At 49.0% G+C, this 16305-nt stretch overlaps 4 protein-coding genes across 4 annotated transcripts; 1 reads left to right on the forward strand and 3 right to left on the reverse strand.

Moving 5' to 3' along the window:
* Positions 1–417: 417 nt before the first annotated feature.
* On the reverse strand, positions 418–3630 carry DACRYDRAFT_115214 (uncharacterized protein). The gene is made up of 8 exons (XM_040769954.1): positions 3273–3630; positions 3157–3221; positions 2358–3104; positions 2011–2307; positions 1619–1958; positions 1293–1567; positions 966–1242; positions 418–917 (listed from the first exon to the last, which is right to left on the reverse strand). Exons 1-8 carry the CDS (start codon positions 3357–3359, stop codon positions 543–545), a joined length of 2463 nt encoding a protein of 820 aa, XP_040630814.1. The 5' UTR covers positions 3360–3630; the 3' UTR covers positions 418–542.
* A 2528-nt stretch (positions 3631–6158) lies between these two features.
* DACRYDRAFT_49685 (uncharacterized protein) lies at positions 6159–6401 on the forward strand (the record flags this gene model as incomplete). Its single annotated transcript, XM_040774926.1, has 1 exon — positions 6159–6401. A coding segment is annotated over one exon (243 nt), but the record flags the coding sequence as incomplete, so codon positions are not given.
* A 119-nt stretch (positions 6402–6520) lies between these two features.
* DACRYDRAFT_21316 (uncharacterized protein) lies at positions 6521–9654 on the reverse strand. The gene is made up of 8 exons (XM_040772337.1): positions 9457–9654; positions 9342–9406; positions 8526–9284; positions 8181–8477; positions 7786–8125; positions 7461–7735; positions 7138–7411; positions 6521–7088 (listed from the first exon to the last, which is right to left on the reverse strand). The coding sequence occupies exons 1-8, from the start codon at positions 9574–9576 to the stop codon at positions 6708–6710; spliced, it is 2511 nt and encodes an 836-aa protein (XP_040630816.1). The 5' UTR covers positions 9577–9654; the 3' UTR covers positions 6521–6707.
* A 3125-nt stretch (positions 9655–12779) lies between these two features.
* Positions 12780–14402, reverse strand: DACRYDRAFT_14893 (uncharacterized protein; the record flags this gene model as incomplete). The annotated part of the gene is made up of 8 exons (XM_040771059.1): positions 12780–12866; positions 12911–13006; positions 13195–13408; positions 13441–13524; positions 13625–13643; positions 13690–13977; positions 14102–14256; positions 14308–14402. The coding sequence occupies 8 exons, from the start codon at positions 14400–14402 to the stop codon at positions 12780–12782; spliced, it is 1038 nt and encodes a 345-aa protein (XP_040630817.1).
* Positions 14403–16305: the final 1903 nt, after the last annotated feature.

Consider the following 16305-nt stretch of genomic DNA (forward strand, 5'->3'; position numbering starts at 1 on the left):
TATCCCAGCGTTCTCCGATGTGCCGCTCTCTGCCATGTCACACTTCCACAAGGTCGCCCCGTGGGGTGACGAATTGTGAAACGCTGCTTCTCGTTTACATTCCTTACTTCTATCGCAAAATGGAGAGTCTATTTTCCGTGTTGTGTGAACATTCCGACAATTCCGTGGCGGGGACGGATGCTGACAGCCGATCGTCCGTTTCGGAGGTTCTGGAGATCGCCGACGGATTTGCACCCTTGATTCTGGTTGTTATGCGGCTGGTAGCAACTCAAACGCTACTCTATCTCCCAACCATCGCTCCGATGCATAGCCCAGCCCGCTCGGTCTAATGAACAGGATAAGGCTACCCGTCCACATGACTGCAAACACTGTCAAAGCTACCTCAATTCAATTCAAGGATAATCAGCCGCTTGACTACAATACAAGATAAGAATAGAGGGCTGCATGCGCTGACTATAACTGTACAGGGGAGGCCGAGTAAGCTAACACGAGGGGAAGAGAAAAATATCATATGACACAGAGTCGGGTGCTGATCGAGACGCTCAGCTGGCTTGCTGATCGAAAGACCACGGCACATTCCTTGTCGAGTCTGCCGCGGATGTGGTGCCCACGGCCTCATTGGTAAACACACGTGGGCTTGAGTTGTCGGAAGTGGTTGTGCTGTACAAAGGGGTTGTGTCCTGGGTAGCGAGTAGCATTGAATTGAGCCATTCGTTGAATTGAGGATCCATGAAGCCATGGCCCCCAAAGTTGAGATCATTCAGCCAACCATCCTCACCAAACATCGGCTGATTCGGCGGTGCAGCCATGGGCTGTGCGCCTTCACTACTGGGGTGGAAAACACTTTCCAATTGGCTGGAAAAGAATGGCTGGGTGAAGGGGTCCGAAGAGCTCAGGGAGAAGTTTGAATACTGGGCCTACACAATGCGTGAGATTAAGTCCGAGGCAGAAGGAAACCAACCCACAGCATCGTTCAAACTAACTAACGGAGTCTCCAAACTGTTCAAAGGAGGGACTATGGGAGCTGGACCAGAGTTAGCGTCCTTCACTGGAGTGTTGATTGCTGAAGAATCTCCGTTGGCGGATTCTCTTTGATTGGGACAGGTGGGACAGTCAGGAACCGCGGTATTTGCTTGGGTAGGAGGTTGCCAGTCGAGTGTCGGACAGTGCCCTGTGATGACCTTTCGCATGACGACAGAAAAGTTTCTCAGAACATCATACAATAATCCAGGGAATTGCCAACTTCACGCAGTTAGTCTACGCGAATAGTTTTATGCACAGAGAGAACTCACCGGTCCTCGAGAGATCGTAACGTTTCCAAACACAGTTCTACTTCTTTCATGCCCTCGAGGTTCTTTCTTTCCCACATGTTCATGAGTAGCACAGAGCCAGCGACAAATCCCGACAAGCTGGCCTCATGAATCCGACCCACAAGCAGGTTTTGGAGACGGAGCTTATTGAGAGCATTGGCAATTTCGTGGGAAGCACAGGTAGAGATAGATAAAACAGGCACTTGTGAATGGGCAGCTCGCTTGCTCTTCGAAAAGAAAGGTCGATATAAGATTAGCTGACACGCATGATTAGAGCCAACACAGGAAAACAAAGGAAAGGAACGCACCTGCACCCAATAATATTGGACATGGATGAGAGAGGAGAAGAGGAACTTTTCTCGATCTGTTTGATCCGGCTTGTACACGAGATCCTTGTGTATGTTTCCCCTGAGATGCTCGAGACGAGTGCGCACGACGTTCAAGTAATTTACTTCCCGATCGTGCACATTACCCGAGTAGTGACGAATCATATGCAGCTCGTCGCGCTTGTGGCTAGCAAACTGCAAGAGACGAATGCGAACGTTCAACGATGCAATGCGATGAGAGAAACCGATAGGATTTTCCTGCCCCTGCTGCATCAGGTCCAGTGCAGCATCGTCTAGCTCCAGGAGTAAGTCGACATCATAGCTGCACGATGCAAAGTAAGGGAGGGATGTCAGTAAAAAGTGACAGGACTTACTCTTGTTCTGGCATACAAAAACTTCGATCCATTTCCAGAGCCATTGTCCTTTCCATTATATACAAAACCCAGAATACTCGTTTCCGCATCTCATATTCAAATGGATGCGCTTGCGCGCGTTTGAGCCATTCCCTCTTCAAGTGCATGCCAGCATCTTGCACATATCGGAGACCAAGGCCTATTAGAGCCCATCCCGAGGACGGAAAGAGAGGTTGACCTCCAAGAAAATATGTGAACAGAATCAAGGCTTGTAAACGGAATAGGGAAGGAGGGGCATATAGAGGAGATCCCACACGACTGGGGATATATGAGAAACATCACTGGATCTCGTGGTCAAATACACTTACATAATCTCTTTCCAATATTTGATTCCTGCGTAGAAGTAGTGACCCGCTGCGTCCGGCTGTCCAAGAGCCCTCGGATCATCGACGTATTTCGTGGCAATGGCGAATACGCCAAATGCGACTGCCACCCAAGTGTTGTCCTGCCTCATTGCTGGGTCGGCATACTGACGCATGAATGTGGGTCTGTGCAACAGGGGCAATACACTGTTCCATCTCTCGAAAAATGCGTTGATGAGCAACATGGCCAAGTCTGGTTCGGGCCACGCGGGAGGATAATATTGCAAGTTGACCTCGTCGATTAGGACGGAATCGATCACCCGGAACTCAGGCCGCACACGTAACTGGAAGAATTTGTCCTTGTCGAAGCTTTTGCTCCCCATCTCTGCGAGTTGCTGGTTCACAACCTGAAAGTGGCTACTTTTACCGTGAAACATTCGCGGCTCTTGTGAGATGCGCATGCCGGTTGGATTGCCCAGCCAGAGATCCTCGTATCCATCGGCCAAAGCATTCAGAGCAGCCCGAGTCTCTGGATCTTCATCTTCCTCCTTTCTTGGGTTCCAGTCGGAGTCCTCCGTGTCAGAAGATGTCGAGTCGGCGGCGGCTCGGCGAGCTTTCGCAAGCTCGCGCTTCAGGTATTCCACCCGCCGCTCAAGTTCTCCGACGCGCAACTCCAATCCGTCGACATACGTCTTGGATGGTGGCCATTTGTTGGGTTGGTGATTGTATGTGCATTCATAACCGTTCTTTACGCTGATGGTACATTAGTCCCACGTTCTCCTCAGCAAAAATATGGCGAGCACACCAATAAGAGCACGAATTCGGTCCACCTTCCTCGCCATTGCATCTAATTTTCCGTCGATGGCATGCCTAATGAATTTGAACAATAGCGTTGAAGGGAAGACAGGGAAATTTACTTACATCACAAGCCTTTTGTCGTTTCTGATGGACCCTGGACGATGACGACGCTCTCGGCGGTGCTGGGGACGGTGCTGACAGCTCTTCCATAACCGTTCCCCAGAATGGCAAGAAAAAAAAGTCTAGAGAAAAGGAAGATGAATGAACGGTCTAGTCACCCTAATGAGCTGGCCAGGATGCGCAAGAAAGAAAGTTGTTCGTCAGCCGTCGGAAGCTGGCTGCGGAGGTCGATGGCTGATGAGACCTTCCCGGCGTCTGACGCGCGCTCCACGCCGTCCCTGACATGCCAAGAATAATATGTGACAACCCGATGACTCGTTCCTCACTTAGTGACGGAACTTTTAGAAAGAATGTAACGAGGAGGGCAGGGTGACGTTGTCGACGACGTGGTGGTGGGTGGGAGAGCGTCGCACATTGCTCAGGTGGAGGCAATGCGCGTCGTCAAAGTTTTCGTACGGGCCACGTCACCCCCTTTCGTTCGTCCTCCCAACCAGTGTTGTGTCTGCCCAGAGCGGTCTTCCCATTGTCTAGTGCTTGCTATTTCATTATCTGGGGTGTTGGCTACGAGCTATATGCTTGAGGCGGCCCTGTTTTCATCATGACTGTCAACAATGGATCCCAATCAAGCAAGAAGAGGACCGGACGATCCAGGCTTCCCCGGAGCTCAGAGTGGAAGGCTAGGAGGCTGGATGAGCACAGGAGGCATCAAAGACAGGCTGGTTTGGGAGGGAATGGTGCGCATCCTGGGCATTTCCGTGACATTTCTGAGCCCTAACACATCACACAGCGGAGCAAATTTTGTCCACAACTCCGGACACTTTTCTGCACCATGCAAGAAACAACTCAGCCGCAATTTCTACACTAACAACACTCCTCTCGGAAAATCCCCTTCCTACCCCTATTCCTCTTGCACCTGAGAATGGAAATTGGGTGTACAGGGTTGCTCCGTCTCCCTCTGGCCACCTCCCTTCCTCTCCTCTCTTTCGTATCCATGATGGCCTTGATTCGAAATGGCTTCAACCATTCGTGAACTTCCTGAAGCAGTTCTATTCCACCAATCCCACTCCACACCAACCACAAGATTCATACAGCTGCTCCACTGTGCCTGCCTTATTCTTGGGTGTCTGGAGACGGTCCAATCTGGTTCCACATTTCTCCAAAGACACTATCGCACAGTCTCCTGCCACCCTTCGATTGATGGATCTCATGTTGGAGTGCCTGAATAGGTTTGGGGATAGGGCTATGCAGCTGCTTGCTAGCCATGAGCCAGAGGTGGCTGAGGAAAGGAAGAGGTATGCATCTGCTGCCCATCAACTTGCTTGCCTGGCTACTTTGTCTTCCATCAAGATGATCAATAGAGGAGGGTGAAATAGCAATGATATGAGCACCATGTTGCTCCTTATGCATGTATATATCAGTTACAGCAATGTCTCTGCATAATACACTCTGCATAGAGCACACTGCTCAAACACAATGTGTGATTCAGACAATACAGACAGAAGTCAAGCTCTCCAAAGCCTCTTCTTGGGTGAGCCATCATCACCATCTGCTCTGTGCAGTGCAGGACTTTTGGATGGTGGTATGACCACCTGTTCTGCAGCTCCTGCTAGCTGTGTGCCTGGTGCAGAAGGTGTCATAGATGAAGATGCAACCATTGAATGCAAAGCTGGTTCTGCTTGCAAAGGCTGATTTGGGATTGACCTTGACCAGCTGAATCATGACTTGGATGGTGTGGAGGGGGTAATGGAACTTGTTGCTGAAAGGAAGTCCAGGTCCAAAATCTGCATGATGTACATCAGCAAGTAAGTTCACATGTCCACATTCAAAGTATACACACACAAACAGCAAAGCAGTCTGGCACCTCTACACTCTCAGCATCTGTCAGAGCCAATCCAGTTAACACCCCAGTCACATGCAAGACCATGTTTGGAGACACCCATGGTGCAGACTTGACAAACCATCCCTCTGCAGGGATGATGCAGGTGAATCGAGCCACTTTTTTGCCTGTTGAGATCCATGGTGCAGCATCTATGTCAAAGGAGCATGGTTGGACATTGAAGGGTCACACTGCAATGCAGATCACTGGAAGGATAGACAGCTTCTGATGGGAGAGTTGCAAGAGCTATCATACATTCAGTATATATGCCTGTAATCAAATAGAGAGATCACTCACCATGAGACAGTCAAGCTCAAAATCATAGTTGTCCACTCTATATCCCTCACCAACCATCTGTTAGGGCAACACAGGCTGACTAAGTCTGCTCACCTAAGAGTGCCAAGAGTCTAAGCAGGCAACAAGGAAGTGGAGTAGACCTGATGACTAAGACCTATCTACAGTATAGGTACCTGTGGATGATCCTAAGAGACCAAGTCTGAAGAGACAGTGCCCAGGCAGAGTAGGCCTTATATTTATACCTCTGTGGTGGAACCTGCTAGAACATCTTGCTTACTCAGCCTAGTCAGGTGATCAGGTCATATGACCAAGGATGAGGTCATATGAGGTCATGCACAGCCATGCACAGCAGGTCACCTGACCATCCAATCCTTCCAGCAGGTTCCAGCACATGCCAAGGTATACCAGCTACTTCCATGTCATAAAGGCTTAGTCATGTCTCTTGACCAAGCAATGAGCTGGTGCCCTGACAATATCTTAACATGCTTGACAAGCCTGGTGTACCTCCACATACTCTGACATTCAAGATTGGTGCCATATGCATGCTTATGTGCAACTTTTCTGTAGCAAAGAGACTGGTGAAAAATGCTCATGTGGTATTGGAGTGACTCAATCAACACTTTGTTCAGGTACATGTCCTGACATCACAGGGCCACCTGGCTGGGGAGCTACACTGCATACCAAGAATCTGCTTTCAATTTCGTGCTTACTGAGCAAATTGGACAGTAATCCGTGTCCAACTTCCACTTCAACTGGTATATGCTACAACATTTCACAGCTGTCAAGGCCTCACTTTGGATAGGACTGTGCTTGATTGCTGCAGTGATGTCTTTGCACATGGTCGGCTGTACACTGCACTTACACATGTGTGCATGCATCTTGACACAAGAAGTTTGGTCTCAGACTCTTGGGAGGGTACCGTGGCAAATATCCAAAATTGTCAGCTACTGCTTCCCTGAATAACATGTCGAATACATTTTTTGCTTCCTTCTGTCCTTCGCAGGGGACCCGCAGGGTTCTCCCCTTGTATGGGGTATTGGGCACCTTGCCAGCCTCTATAGAGGAGTAGCGGGAGCTAGAATGATTAAAAGGCATCCTAGGGATGTCAATTGTAATGGACAGATCTACTTTACAGAGGTGTCGTCTGTGCGGATGCTTTTACTCGCACATTCGAAAGTAAACTATCGTGGAGGATTGCGTTATAATACCATGGCACTGGGACGAGTGATGATACGGTCCGTATACCAGAACGAGCACAGGCGTGTTCACGTAGGCTGATCAAAAGTCCACCATGGGGAATTCCACGTGGAATCGCCGGAAGCGGCAATGGCGTTTGCTGCGTCGTTGGTAGAGAACATTGACTGCCCCGCGGCACTTGACGTCGCAGCATTGTCCATAGGGAACGTCTCCTGGCTCGCTATGATCATTGATGTAAGCCATTCATTGAATGTTGGATCCATAAACCCATGTTGGCCATTGAGGTCGAGGTGGTTTAGCCAGCCATCCTCACCAAACATAGGCTGGTTCGTAGCAGTCGATGTGGGTCCTGCACTCCCAATGTTGGTGTCAAATAGGCTGCCAGTTTGCACAGCGGAAAACGGTGTGAAAAGATCCGGAGCGCCCATTGAAAATGTTGCGAACTCGCCCTGAAGGAAATTGTTAGTTGCACTGCGAATTGACCCCTCCCCTACGTACAAATTGATTCGAGTTGGTCGAGGCCCCCCCATTACCATTGATGTGGGAAACAATGGTGGTTGGGACGGTCGCACCAGGGTCGGTTATGGAAGAAGCATCTTCTGAAGAAGGCTTCTCGCTAGCGTCTTTATCACAAGGCCGGTGGCTGCTGTTGGACGACAGTTTGAGGCATATTGGCCTGTCTCCGAGTAATGGACAATTCCCGGTCACGACGTTCGTCATGATATCGGCGAAGTTCTTTAATACGTCATAGAGGAGGCCCGGGAATTGCCACCTGAAACGAACGTTAGTAAATGAATCCGTTGACCATGAAGCTCTCGTACCGATCTTCCACGGATTTCAACGCTTTCAGGCACAGGTTCACCTCATCGATCCCATCAAGACCTTTCTGCTCCCACATGTTCATGATCAGCACAGAGCCAGCGACGAATCCAGCCAAGCTGGCATCATTGACTCGACCCCGCAGCATGTTCTTGGCTCTTAACCCTTCCAGCGCAATGGCAATCTCGCGAGAGCTAGCGCCGGAAACGGCCAAAATGGGCACTTCGGGGTGAGCCATACGCTGACTTTTGGAAAAGAATGGTCGGTACAAAATAAGCTAAATTTGACGTCAACGTACATTATCCAGCCTCAGTAGAAACAGCGTACCTGTACCCAATGAAATTGGATATGAACAAGCGAACTGTAGAGAAGGCGTTCAGGATCAGCTTGATCTTTTTGATAAATCAAGTCCGTGTCAAGCTTCGCCTTCACGTTCTGGAGACGAATGTTGACACCGTATAGATAGGTCTCTTCACGGTGAGAAACGTTGCTATTGCAATGCCGGAGCATCTGCATTTCTCCTCGCTTGTGGCTCGCAATTTGAAGAAGATAGACACGGACATTGAAGGCCGCAATGCATTGCGAAAATCCGACAGGATCCTTTTGACCCTGTTGTAGGAGATCCAGGGCATCATCATCTAGTTCGAGCAGTGGCTCGATATCATAGCTTCATGGCCATCACAATGTGAGCCAAGCGTTAAGAATCGAAAGTGTTCACTTACTCATGCTCCGGCAAGCAGAAGCTTCGATCCATTTCTAATGCCATGGTCCTTTCCATCGCGTACAGGATCCAGAATACTCGCTTTCGCATTTCGTAGTCGAAAGGATGGGCTTTTGCCCTCTGCAACCATTCTTTCTTTAAGTGCATGCCCGCATCCTGAAGATATCGAAGGCCGAGACCAATCAAAGCCCATCCAACGGAGGGGCACAGTGGGTGCCCGCATAAATAGTTCGCGAACAAGATGATAGCTTGCAGGCGGAATAACGAGGGAGGCGCATACAAGGGCGAGCCTATGCGTCTGAAGCGGTATCAGAACCCTGAGAGCTGACAGATACAAATAACGCACCTCATCTCATTGAAATACTTCATGCCTGCATCAAAGTAGTGTCCATTTTCATCGGGTGGCCCTAGGGCCCTGGGGTCGTCCACCAACTTCGACGCAATGGCGAACACCCCGAAGACAACGCTGACCCAATTGTTGTCCAACCTCATCTTTGGATCTGCGTATTGGCGCAGGAAGGTCGGCTTGTGTAACAGCGGTAGGACACAGTTCCACTTCTCAAAGTACGTGTCGATGAGGAGCTTGGCTAGGTCGGGCTCAGGCCAGGTGGGCGGGTCGAGCCTCAGGTTCACCTCGTCGAAGATATTCGTATCCACCACTCTGCACTCTGGCCTTATACGCAGCTGGAAGAATTTGTTCTTGTCGATGCTCTTGCTCCCTATCTCCACCAACTGCTGGTTCACAACTTGGAAGTGACTGCCCTTCTCGTGGTACATGCGGGGCTCTTGCGATATGGGCGACCCGGCTGCGTTTCCAAGCATGAGATCCTCGTATTCTTGTGCTAATGGTTCCAATGCAGCTTGCGTCTCTGGGTCCTCTTCTTTTGCTTCTTGTTCTTTATCGAGAATTTCCCCCGAAACGGAAGATTCAGGCGACGACGTGGAATATGTCGGCCTGCTGCGTGCTCTGACTAGTTCACGTTTCAGGTACTCCACTCGGCGTTCCAGCTCCCCAACTCGGTGCTCCAGCCCATCCACATAGGCCTTGGACGGCGGCCACTTGTTTGGCTGATGGTTGTATGTACACTCATAGCCGTTCTTTCGACTAGGTGTACAGTTGTTAGAGACTGTCACCACGACTAAAACAAGTGAACCAGCGCACCAATATGAGCAGGGATGAGGGCCTTCTTCTTCTCCATTGCACTTGATCTTTCGCCTATGGCATGCCTGGTACAAAACGTTATGAGGAGGTCTAAATAGAGTACCATAGTGCGTACATCGCAGGCCTTTGATTGTTTCTGGTTGAGCCTAGTAGATGACGAAGGTGGCGGGATCGGCGCTTCGGAGGGCTCTGACACAGTGGTCGGGAATTGACGATAATTGTAGGTACGATCCATCGTGAGACTTGTATCGTGCCATACCTCCAGCTTTTGACGCTTAGGAGGAGGAGCAGGTAGAAGATTGCGATGTTGTCTAGACATGGACAAGCTGCTGCAGCGTTAGAATGCTGTGCTGAACCTCGCGTCCCTGACAAGCGTCGGCCCCGGATACTTCTTGGCATCACTCACCGCATATCGGGTCCCTATCGTCTGATCCCTGGCAAGGTGATACAAGGTCACCTGATCTAGTTTCGACCAGACTGTTCCTGCTAGAACTAGTCCAGGCAGTCATAATGAGCTGTACTCTCCTGTTCTAGCAATCAGTAAATATGACTTCTTCCTCATGCAAGCAAAGGTCAGCCAAGCAGTCCTGGAGTCCTTCCTGCCCAGTGCAGACATGGGGTTCTCTGATTTGGGCTCAGCCATGGAATTATGGAACTGGCAAAATTAATATATTCTCATCAAGGCAAATTCTAGTAAAGATGGGCTAACTCCTGCCTAGAAAAGAAAAAAAAAGCCGCATTGGGATGTTGAGTCCTCTCATAGAACAGCCCACTATATTCTCTCACATCCCTCCCTCACCATGTCCAGCCAAAGCAACCCATACAATGCCTCACCCACAGTCTTCTCTCAGATTGCCCAAAGGCTCCAAATGCTGCAGGAGCTGCTTGTAAGAACCCATGAACCATCTCAGCAGCAGGTAGTGCTTGGGATGATCATGGCAGCAAGAAGAGAGATGAGTCTGACCTCAGAGAGTTAATGGTGGGCATCTTCATTGGTTCACACAACAACATCACTCACTGAGCTCCTCATCCAGTTCCCTCCCATCCTTTGTACCCTCCACCTTGCTTTCCAAGCCTTCCTATCTAGCCTCCCCAATTCCAACCTTGCCTGACCTTCCCACCATCCTTCCTGATGGAGATGCAGCCAACAACAAGAAGTGCCCAGTTGACATCCAAGACCTAGAAGAATGAGTAGCCCTGCTTGAGGATCAGGGAGGTCATCGCAGTAAGAAGCAGAGAACACTCACCAAGGGACCAGAGGATGATGTACTTCTGAATGAGACTGGTGACCTTGTGATGTCCATGGATAAGAAGAAACTGCCAGCTGGGGACCTGAGAGTGAGCAGGTATCTTCAGGTCAGTAATGGGGTTTTAGGGTTGACCTAGGAAGTTACTTACCTTAACTAGCAGGAACTCCTGCATAAGGTGTATGAGCTGATAGGCTATACAAAGGGTGGTCAGTTGCCTGATATCAGTTGCCTGCATGAGGAGGATGGCGGAACTTACATGGTTCCACACTGGCTGGGAGGGGTGAATGCACCAGCAAATGCCAAGATATTTGCATGCACTGTACAGGAGGTTCTGCGCAAAGAGACAGTGAGCTTCATTCTCTGTCATTTCACACAACAACATCATTCACCTCTTCATAAGGGCATGGATGGTAGACTCAGTAATGATCCTGCTCTTCAAGCTCACTGGCTCCAACATGAGGTCCTCCTTGTCCTCGTTTGCAGGAGCTTTGCAGGCATTGTCAAAGCCTTCAAGAAACAGCAGAAGGCAAAAACAGATGGGGGTTGCCAGATGGATGTCAACAAGCAACAGCAACAAAGACAGGAACAAAGGAAGATGGTGCATAATTGGAATCTCTCTTTTGCATGAGGTTGACTTGGTTTGTAGCAGGCTGCCAAGTTCCGTGTTGGGCTTGCTGCCTTCTGTAGTGAACATGGCTTGGACATGGTGCAAGACCAGCTGTTGAATGAGTTTTGGCATGGCGAAGAGTGGAGTTGTGATGAGGATGGGGAGAACAGCCCCTTGTGGAGGGCACTTCTGTTCCAGACTGGTGAAATTACTGCGAAGGAGAGGGATGACCCTCAAATGTCAGTATGGGAAGAGTGGAGGCTGGTGTGGAAAAGTCAAGAAGTCAGTATGATGCTCATTCTGAAGGGAATGTGGACTCACATTGACATATATATCTTTGGGAGTGGGAGAAGAAGATCATTTCTGACAGGAGAATGGATAGTGGCAAGATTCCCAATGAGATCAAGCAGGTTGACCTTGGTTGGGTATCCCACCTCATGCCCACTGCAGCGTGTGTGTCATGTGACTTTATGCTGGATTTGGAATGGATGGAGAATGAGCTTCCCAAGTTTGGGAAGTGGATATGACACTCACATTTCCCCTCCCAGGTGCCAGAATACCTCTGCTGGCACTTAGTGGAGCTGCAACAATCTCCCCGGGATGACTCAGAGTCTGGAGAGGAATGATGTTGTTGTGTGGACTTGCTATGATGTTGTTGTGTGATCCAATGACAAGCCATATAGCAATCATCATTAGCTATCAATGCAGGGACATACAGATAGACCACTCACAATATTAATGATCTATAGCTACTTTGACATCATATATCTACATTAATTCTAGTCAAATATCATTGTTCTTCCTCCATGCTCATATTCTGCACATACCTCTCCATACATCAGAGGGTCTGCCCGTTCTGTACTGATGTCAGTGCCATCACTCATTCAGGTAAGTAGGTATGGACTTTACCTTACTCATACCCATTGTAATCCACATCTGGATACCCCACATGTCCATTGTACATTGAGCTGCTGTACCACAGATCTCACTGGCCAGAATCAGAGGTTGGAGCCCAAAGTTGTCCAGATCCCCTTGGTATCAGCCATGTTGCCAGAAGTCTACTTTGAGCTTGGGTCTGCAACATGTGTTAGGCATGCTTGATCTTAATGCACATCCCACTGACACTTCTTGATAAAGCATGGCATGGGGTGGCATCTCCTGGAGGGGTACAAGCCAAGCTATGACTGCAAAAATTTTTGGCTCAGCTATACCTCTCTGCAAATGGGAAAAGATGTCTCGCAGTTCTCCAACCCACTGCACTCCATGCTGTACTCAAAACAGCACCAGGGAGTCTGCTTTGCTTGACTTTTCTTTCTGGGCCATCACTATCCACTTGCCATTGATTTGAAGCTCTGTGAAGAAAGTGGCCTTGCTCATCAGGAAGTTTGCTGCAAAGGGGGCATCTTGGTTGCCAGGATGATACAGTCTGATGTCAGGGTGGTGTCGGGCATACCACCTCATCAGCTTGGACTGCTGAGGTTGGGTAAGGTGTGCCGGTCGTCCTGTTCCTCCTGCTATGCAGCATGCATAAGCTGGTAAGGCCAGATCACCTTCTGTGGCCATCACCGCCAGAGTGCCCAGTCAAGCAACATCTCTAGATTGTTCTTCCAGCTTCTTTGCCAACCAGCTGGCAAGGCAGTCCTGTTGTTGCTCAGCAAGGATAGAGTTCTGATCATCATCAGTGTCAAGTACTCTGCTGACCAACTACTCACAATTCTGGCCAGGCTCATCTCCTGCTTAAACTCCCATGCAAATGTGACCTTGACCACTCCCCCCTTATGGCTGTTATTCTTGAACATCTTAAGCACCTTGATGAGGCATTCGAAAAGGAATGTCCAAAAACCATGGACAGGTCCATACCATCAGACTTGGTCAGCCATGTGCATCACCCAATGGAAGGTTGGCATGATGTTTGTGTTGCTGTAGATCTATGGAACATGGCGTATATGAATGATTAGACAGTAGATGTTGTTGTTGTGTGGAACGATAAGCTCACCTCAGTGTATTCTTGAAAGAAGTCATTGTAGAGAGTCGATGCTCTAGTGAGCTCTTCTTCCCAAAGTTCCTTTTGCATGAATATCTTGAGGGCACATGCTAGCTTTAAGTAGTTGCTCACAGCCTGCAGAGGGGCTCGAGAGTCTGCCTTTAACAGCAGAGGGGGGATCTGGTCCAAGTGAATCATGGTCCATTTCTGTACTGATGGCTTACCACTGCCAGGCCATACAAGACAGCTAGAGCTCACCATTCATCTGAGGTTAGGCTTCCTCCAGCTGGATAGCCTACTTGGGAAGGCAATTGGGCAAACCACATTGGCATCTCAAAGGTGCTGAGGACAAGATGCAGAGCATCTAGCTCTCTCTTCTGGCCTCCTTTGGTCCTTTATGTTCTTCACTGATTGCTTGCCACCCCTGATCCAAGTAGAATACCAAAGCATCTTTGTGAGACCTAAGTTGGCATCAGTGTTATCCATGTCATCAATGAAACAATTGACCTTGGAGGAAGGTATGCATAGGATTGATTACCCCCATATGCACTGGATTGAAATATGGGAGGCAATTGAATTCAGACCAGTGCACTCCATACTTCTGGACATAAGCGTCCAATGTCTTCTTGTTGGCACCCAATTGCTGAAGCTGGTAGATACAAGCAGCTTGTCTCTTGTGGTGTACTCCGTCTCTCAATGGCACATTTCCTGTCTGCCAGCCATGCTTGAGCATGTCTGTGTGCTTGACATGGCACTGAGTGCATGGATGATCAGTGCTCCTCTGGTCAGTGAAACCTGCCATCTTGCAGAGTACAGGGTGATTGCAGATCAGGGTGAGGAGGGCCACATGAATCTTACATCCTGGGCAACATGAAGTCAGTACCTAGTCTGATGTTGTTGTGTGAATGGGTAGACACACCTCCTGGATGTCCTGGAGTATGAACCACAATTCCATCTCTCCACAGCACCAGGAGATCATCTACCAGCAGCTGCAGGAACCTCTGCAGCTGTTCAGCATTGGGTTCCTTGGGCCCAGGAAGGATTCCAAACAAGCACAGATTCTTGACACGAAACCTACTTGCAAGTCAGCACCAATGGGGAGTATAGAGACATATGCCCACTCACCGAAGCTCAGGCAGAAGGTTTGCAATACAGACTGAGAGGGGACTGCTTGAATGGGACTCCAATTCAGTGGACTGATTCAGATTAAACCAATCCATACTGATGAGTATGCCCAGTTGTAGTTCTCATTGGTTGGCTGCTTCTTGTAAAGTGCAAGGAAAGAAGTGTCAACCATCTGGTGTCATCATATTCTTCCATACACTTTCATCCTGGAGCCTACTATAAATACTGTCCTTGCTCTGCTGATCCAAGTAAGACTTGCAAGCTTGCTTGAAGCCAGGTTGTGCTAAGAACTCTGCTAGCTGGGCAGACAGGAGATTGTAAGGCACTTCTTGGCATGCTCAAGCATACCCAGACTTCAGAGCCAGCTCATACAGTGGCTCTGAGCATGCAGGACAGAGTTGTTGCCAGTCCAAACTGCTGTCCTTGTTGTCAAGCCCAAGTTCATCAACCAGCTCAGCATCCAGGTGCTCTTCATCAAACCCCTTGAATTCCCAGCAAAGGGGGCACAGTGTCCTGACTTTGAATCGATCCAGAAGTCGAAGCCTCTTGTAAATGGTCTTGAGAGAGCAGGGGGGGGGGCAGTTGACTGGGAAAAAGTCTCTGTGGGAGCCAAGAATCCAAAGTACTTGAATATGGCATAGACCACTGTAGCCAGGAAAGCGCAAGCTGCATGTGGTAACTGATAACAAGCATGCAGATGTAGAAGCACCAAGCAAAATGCTTGCACTCCAGCATGTGCATGAACAGCCAGAAATCCTTGAAGAGGCTCTTGTGCATCTTGAATCATTTCTTGTTGGGAAAGCACAACTAATAGAGGTATACAAAGGTCCTCGACAGAGATTCCAGGGTCAGGAGCCAAAGCATCAGGAATGGTCAGCTGTACTGAAGCTTGCTCCACCTCCATGGGTGTATGAGTGCATGGTGATGATGGGGAAGGAAGATCTTGGGAGGACTGGGACAGCCCTTGTAGAGGAGGAGGAGGCAGAGGGGGGGATATGATGGCCTTGTCCATCATGCAGACTGCAGTTGAATTTGATGTTGTTGTGTGAACTGAGATCAATGCAGGTGATACAATCACCTGCATTGACAAAGTCTGAGGCTGCAGGTTCACTTTTGATGCCAGATCTTTGGCTTGATGATCCTCACTGAGCATAGTTGGAGGTGTTCCAGGCATGGGGAACTCTGCTATGTCATCCATCCCCTCCACCTCCCCATCTCTTTGAGTCCACTGATCACCCAAGGAGCCCCAAGTGGCTTCCTCCAGCTGGTAGGTCGATGGTTGCATGGATGTTGTGGCAACAGCATTATTGGACATCTCTGCTTGGCTGGCTCAATAGGTGCTGGTGTGTTGATGTGTGTGCCAAGCATCCCACATCCATTTAATGCCACCTTCTCTTGCAGGTGTCTTGCAGGTTGAACAATGACACCAAACCTCCTTGTTCCTTCTTGACAGTATAGACTTGGCTTTTGTCTTTCTGGTGCCAGCCATAGTTCCAGTCAAATGTCACAGGAATAAGTACAAGGAGGAAGAGATGGACAGCTTGCATTGAGGACAAAGACCTCAATGCATTCATGTTTGCAAGGTCATTGTATCATGCTGTGAGCTCGCAGAGGGGGACGGGGAGGGCCTGGTAGCAGCATCTGACCTTGAGAGAACAGTGAGGGATGATGAAGGCAAGGAAACGTGCGGCCTAGACTAAGGTAGACTAGATGGTCTACTTCATATGGACCCACATTTTTATGAAAGAGTGCATCATAAGTTAGTTATGGCCATCTAAGCCAAAGTACAGGATGAGAAACTATGTCAGGTACTGGAGGTCATGTAAGGAGCACATATTCAACATGAGAGTCTTAAGAAATAGAGGGAAAGATGACAAAGGAAGGCTTTGTTGGTCTTCTGCATCATATGGCAGTAGATCTGGTGCAAGAGTGAGAAAGATGGAATGACTGGTGAATAAAATGGTTGATAGGGAGAAGAGGATAAATAATGGGGGAAGA

The sequence above is a fragment of the Dacryopinax primogenitus genome, assembly GCF_000292625.1.
Source record: "Dacryopinax primogenitus strain DJM-731 SS1 chromosome Unknown DACRYscaffold_5, whole genome shotgun sequence".
Taxonomy (NCBI): Eukaryota; Fungi; Basidiomycota; class Dacrymycetes; order Dacrymycetales; family Dacrymycetaceae; genus Dacryopinax; species Dacryopinax primogenitus.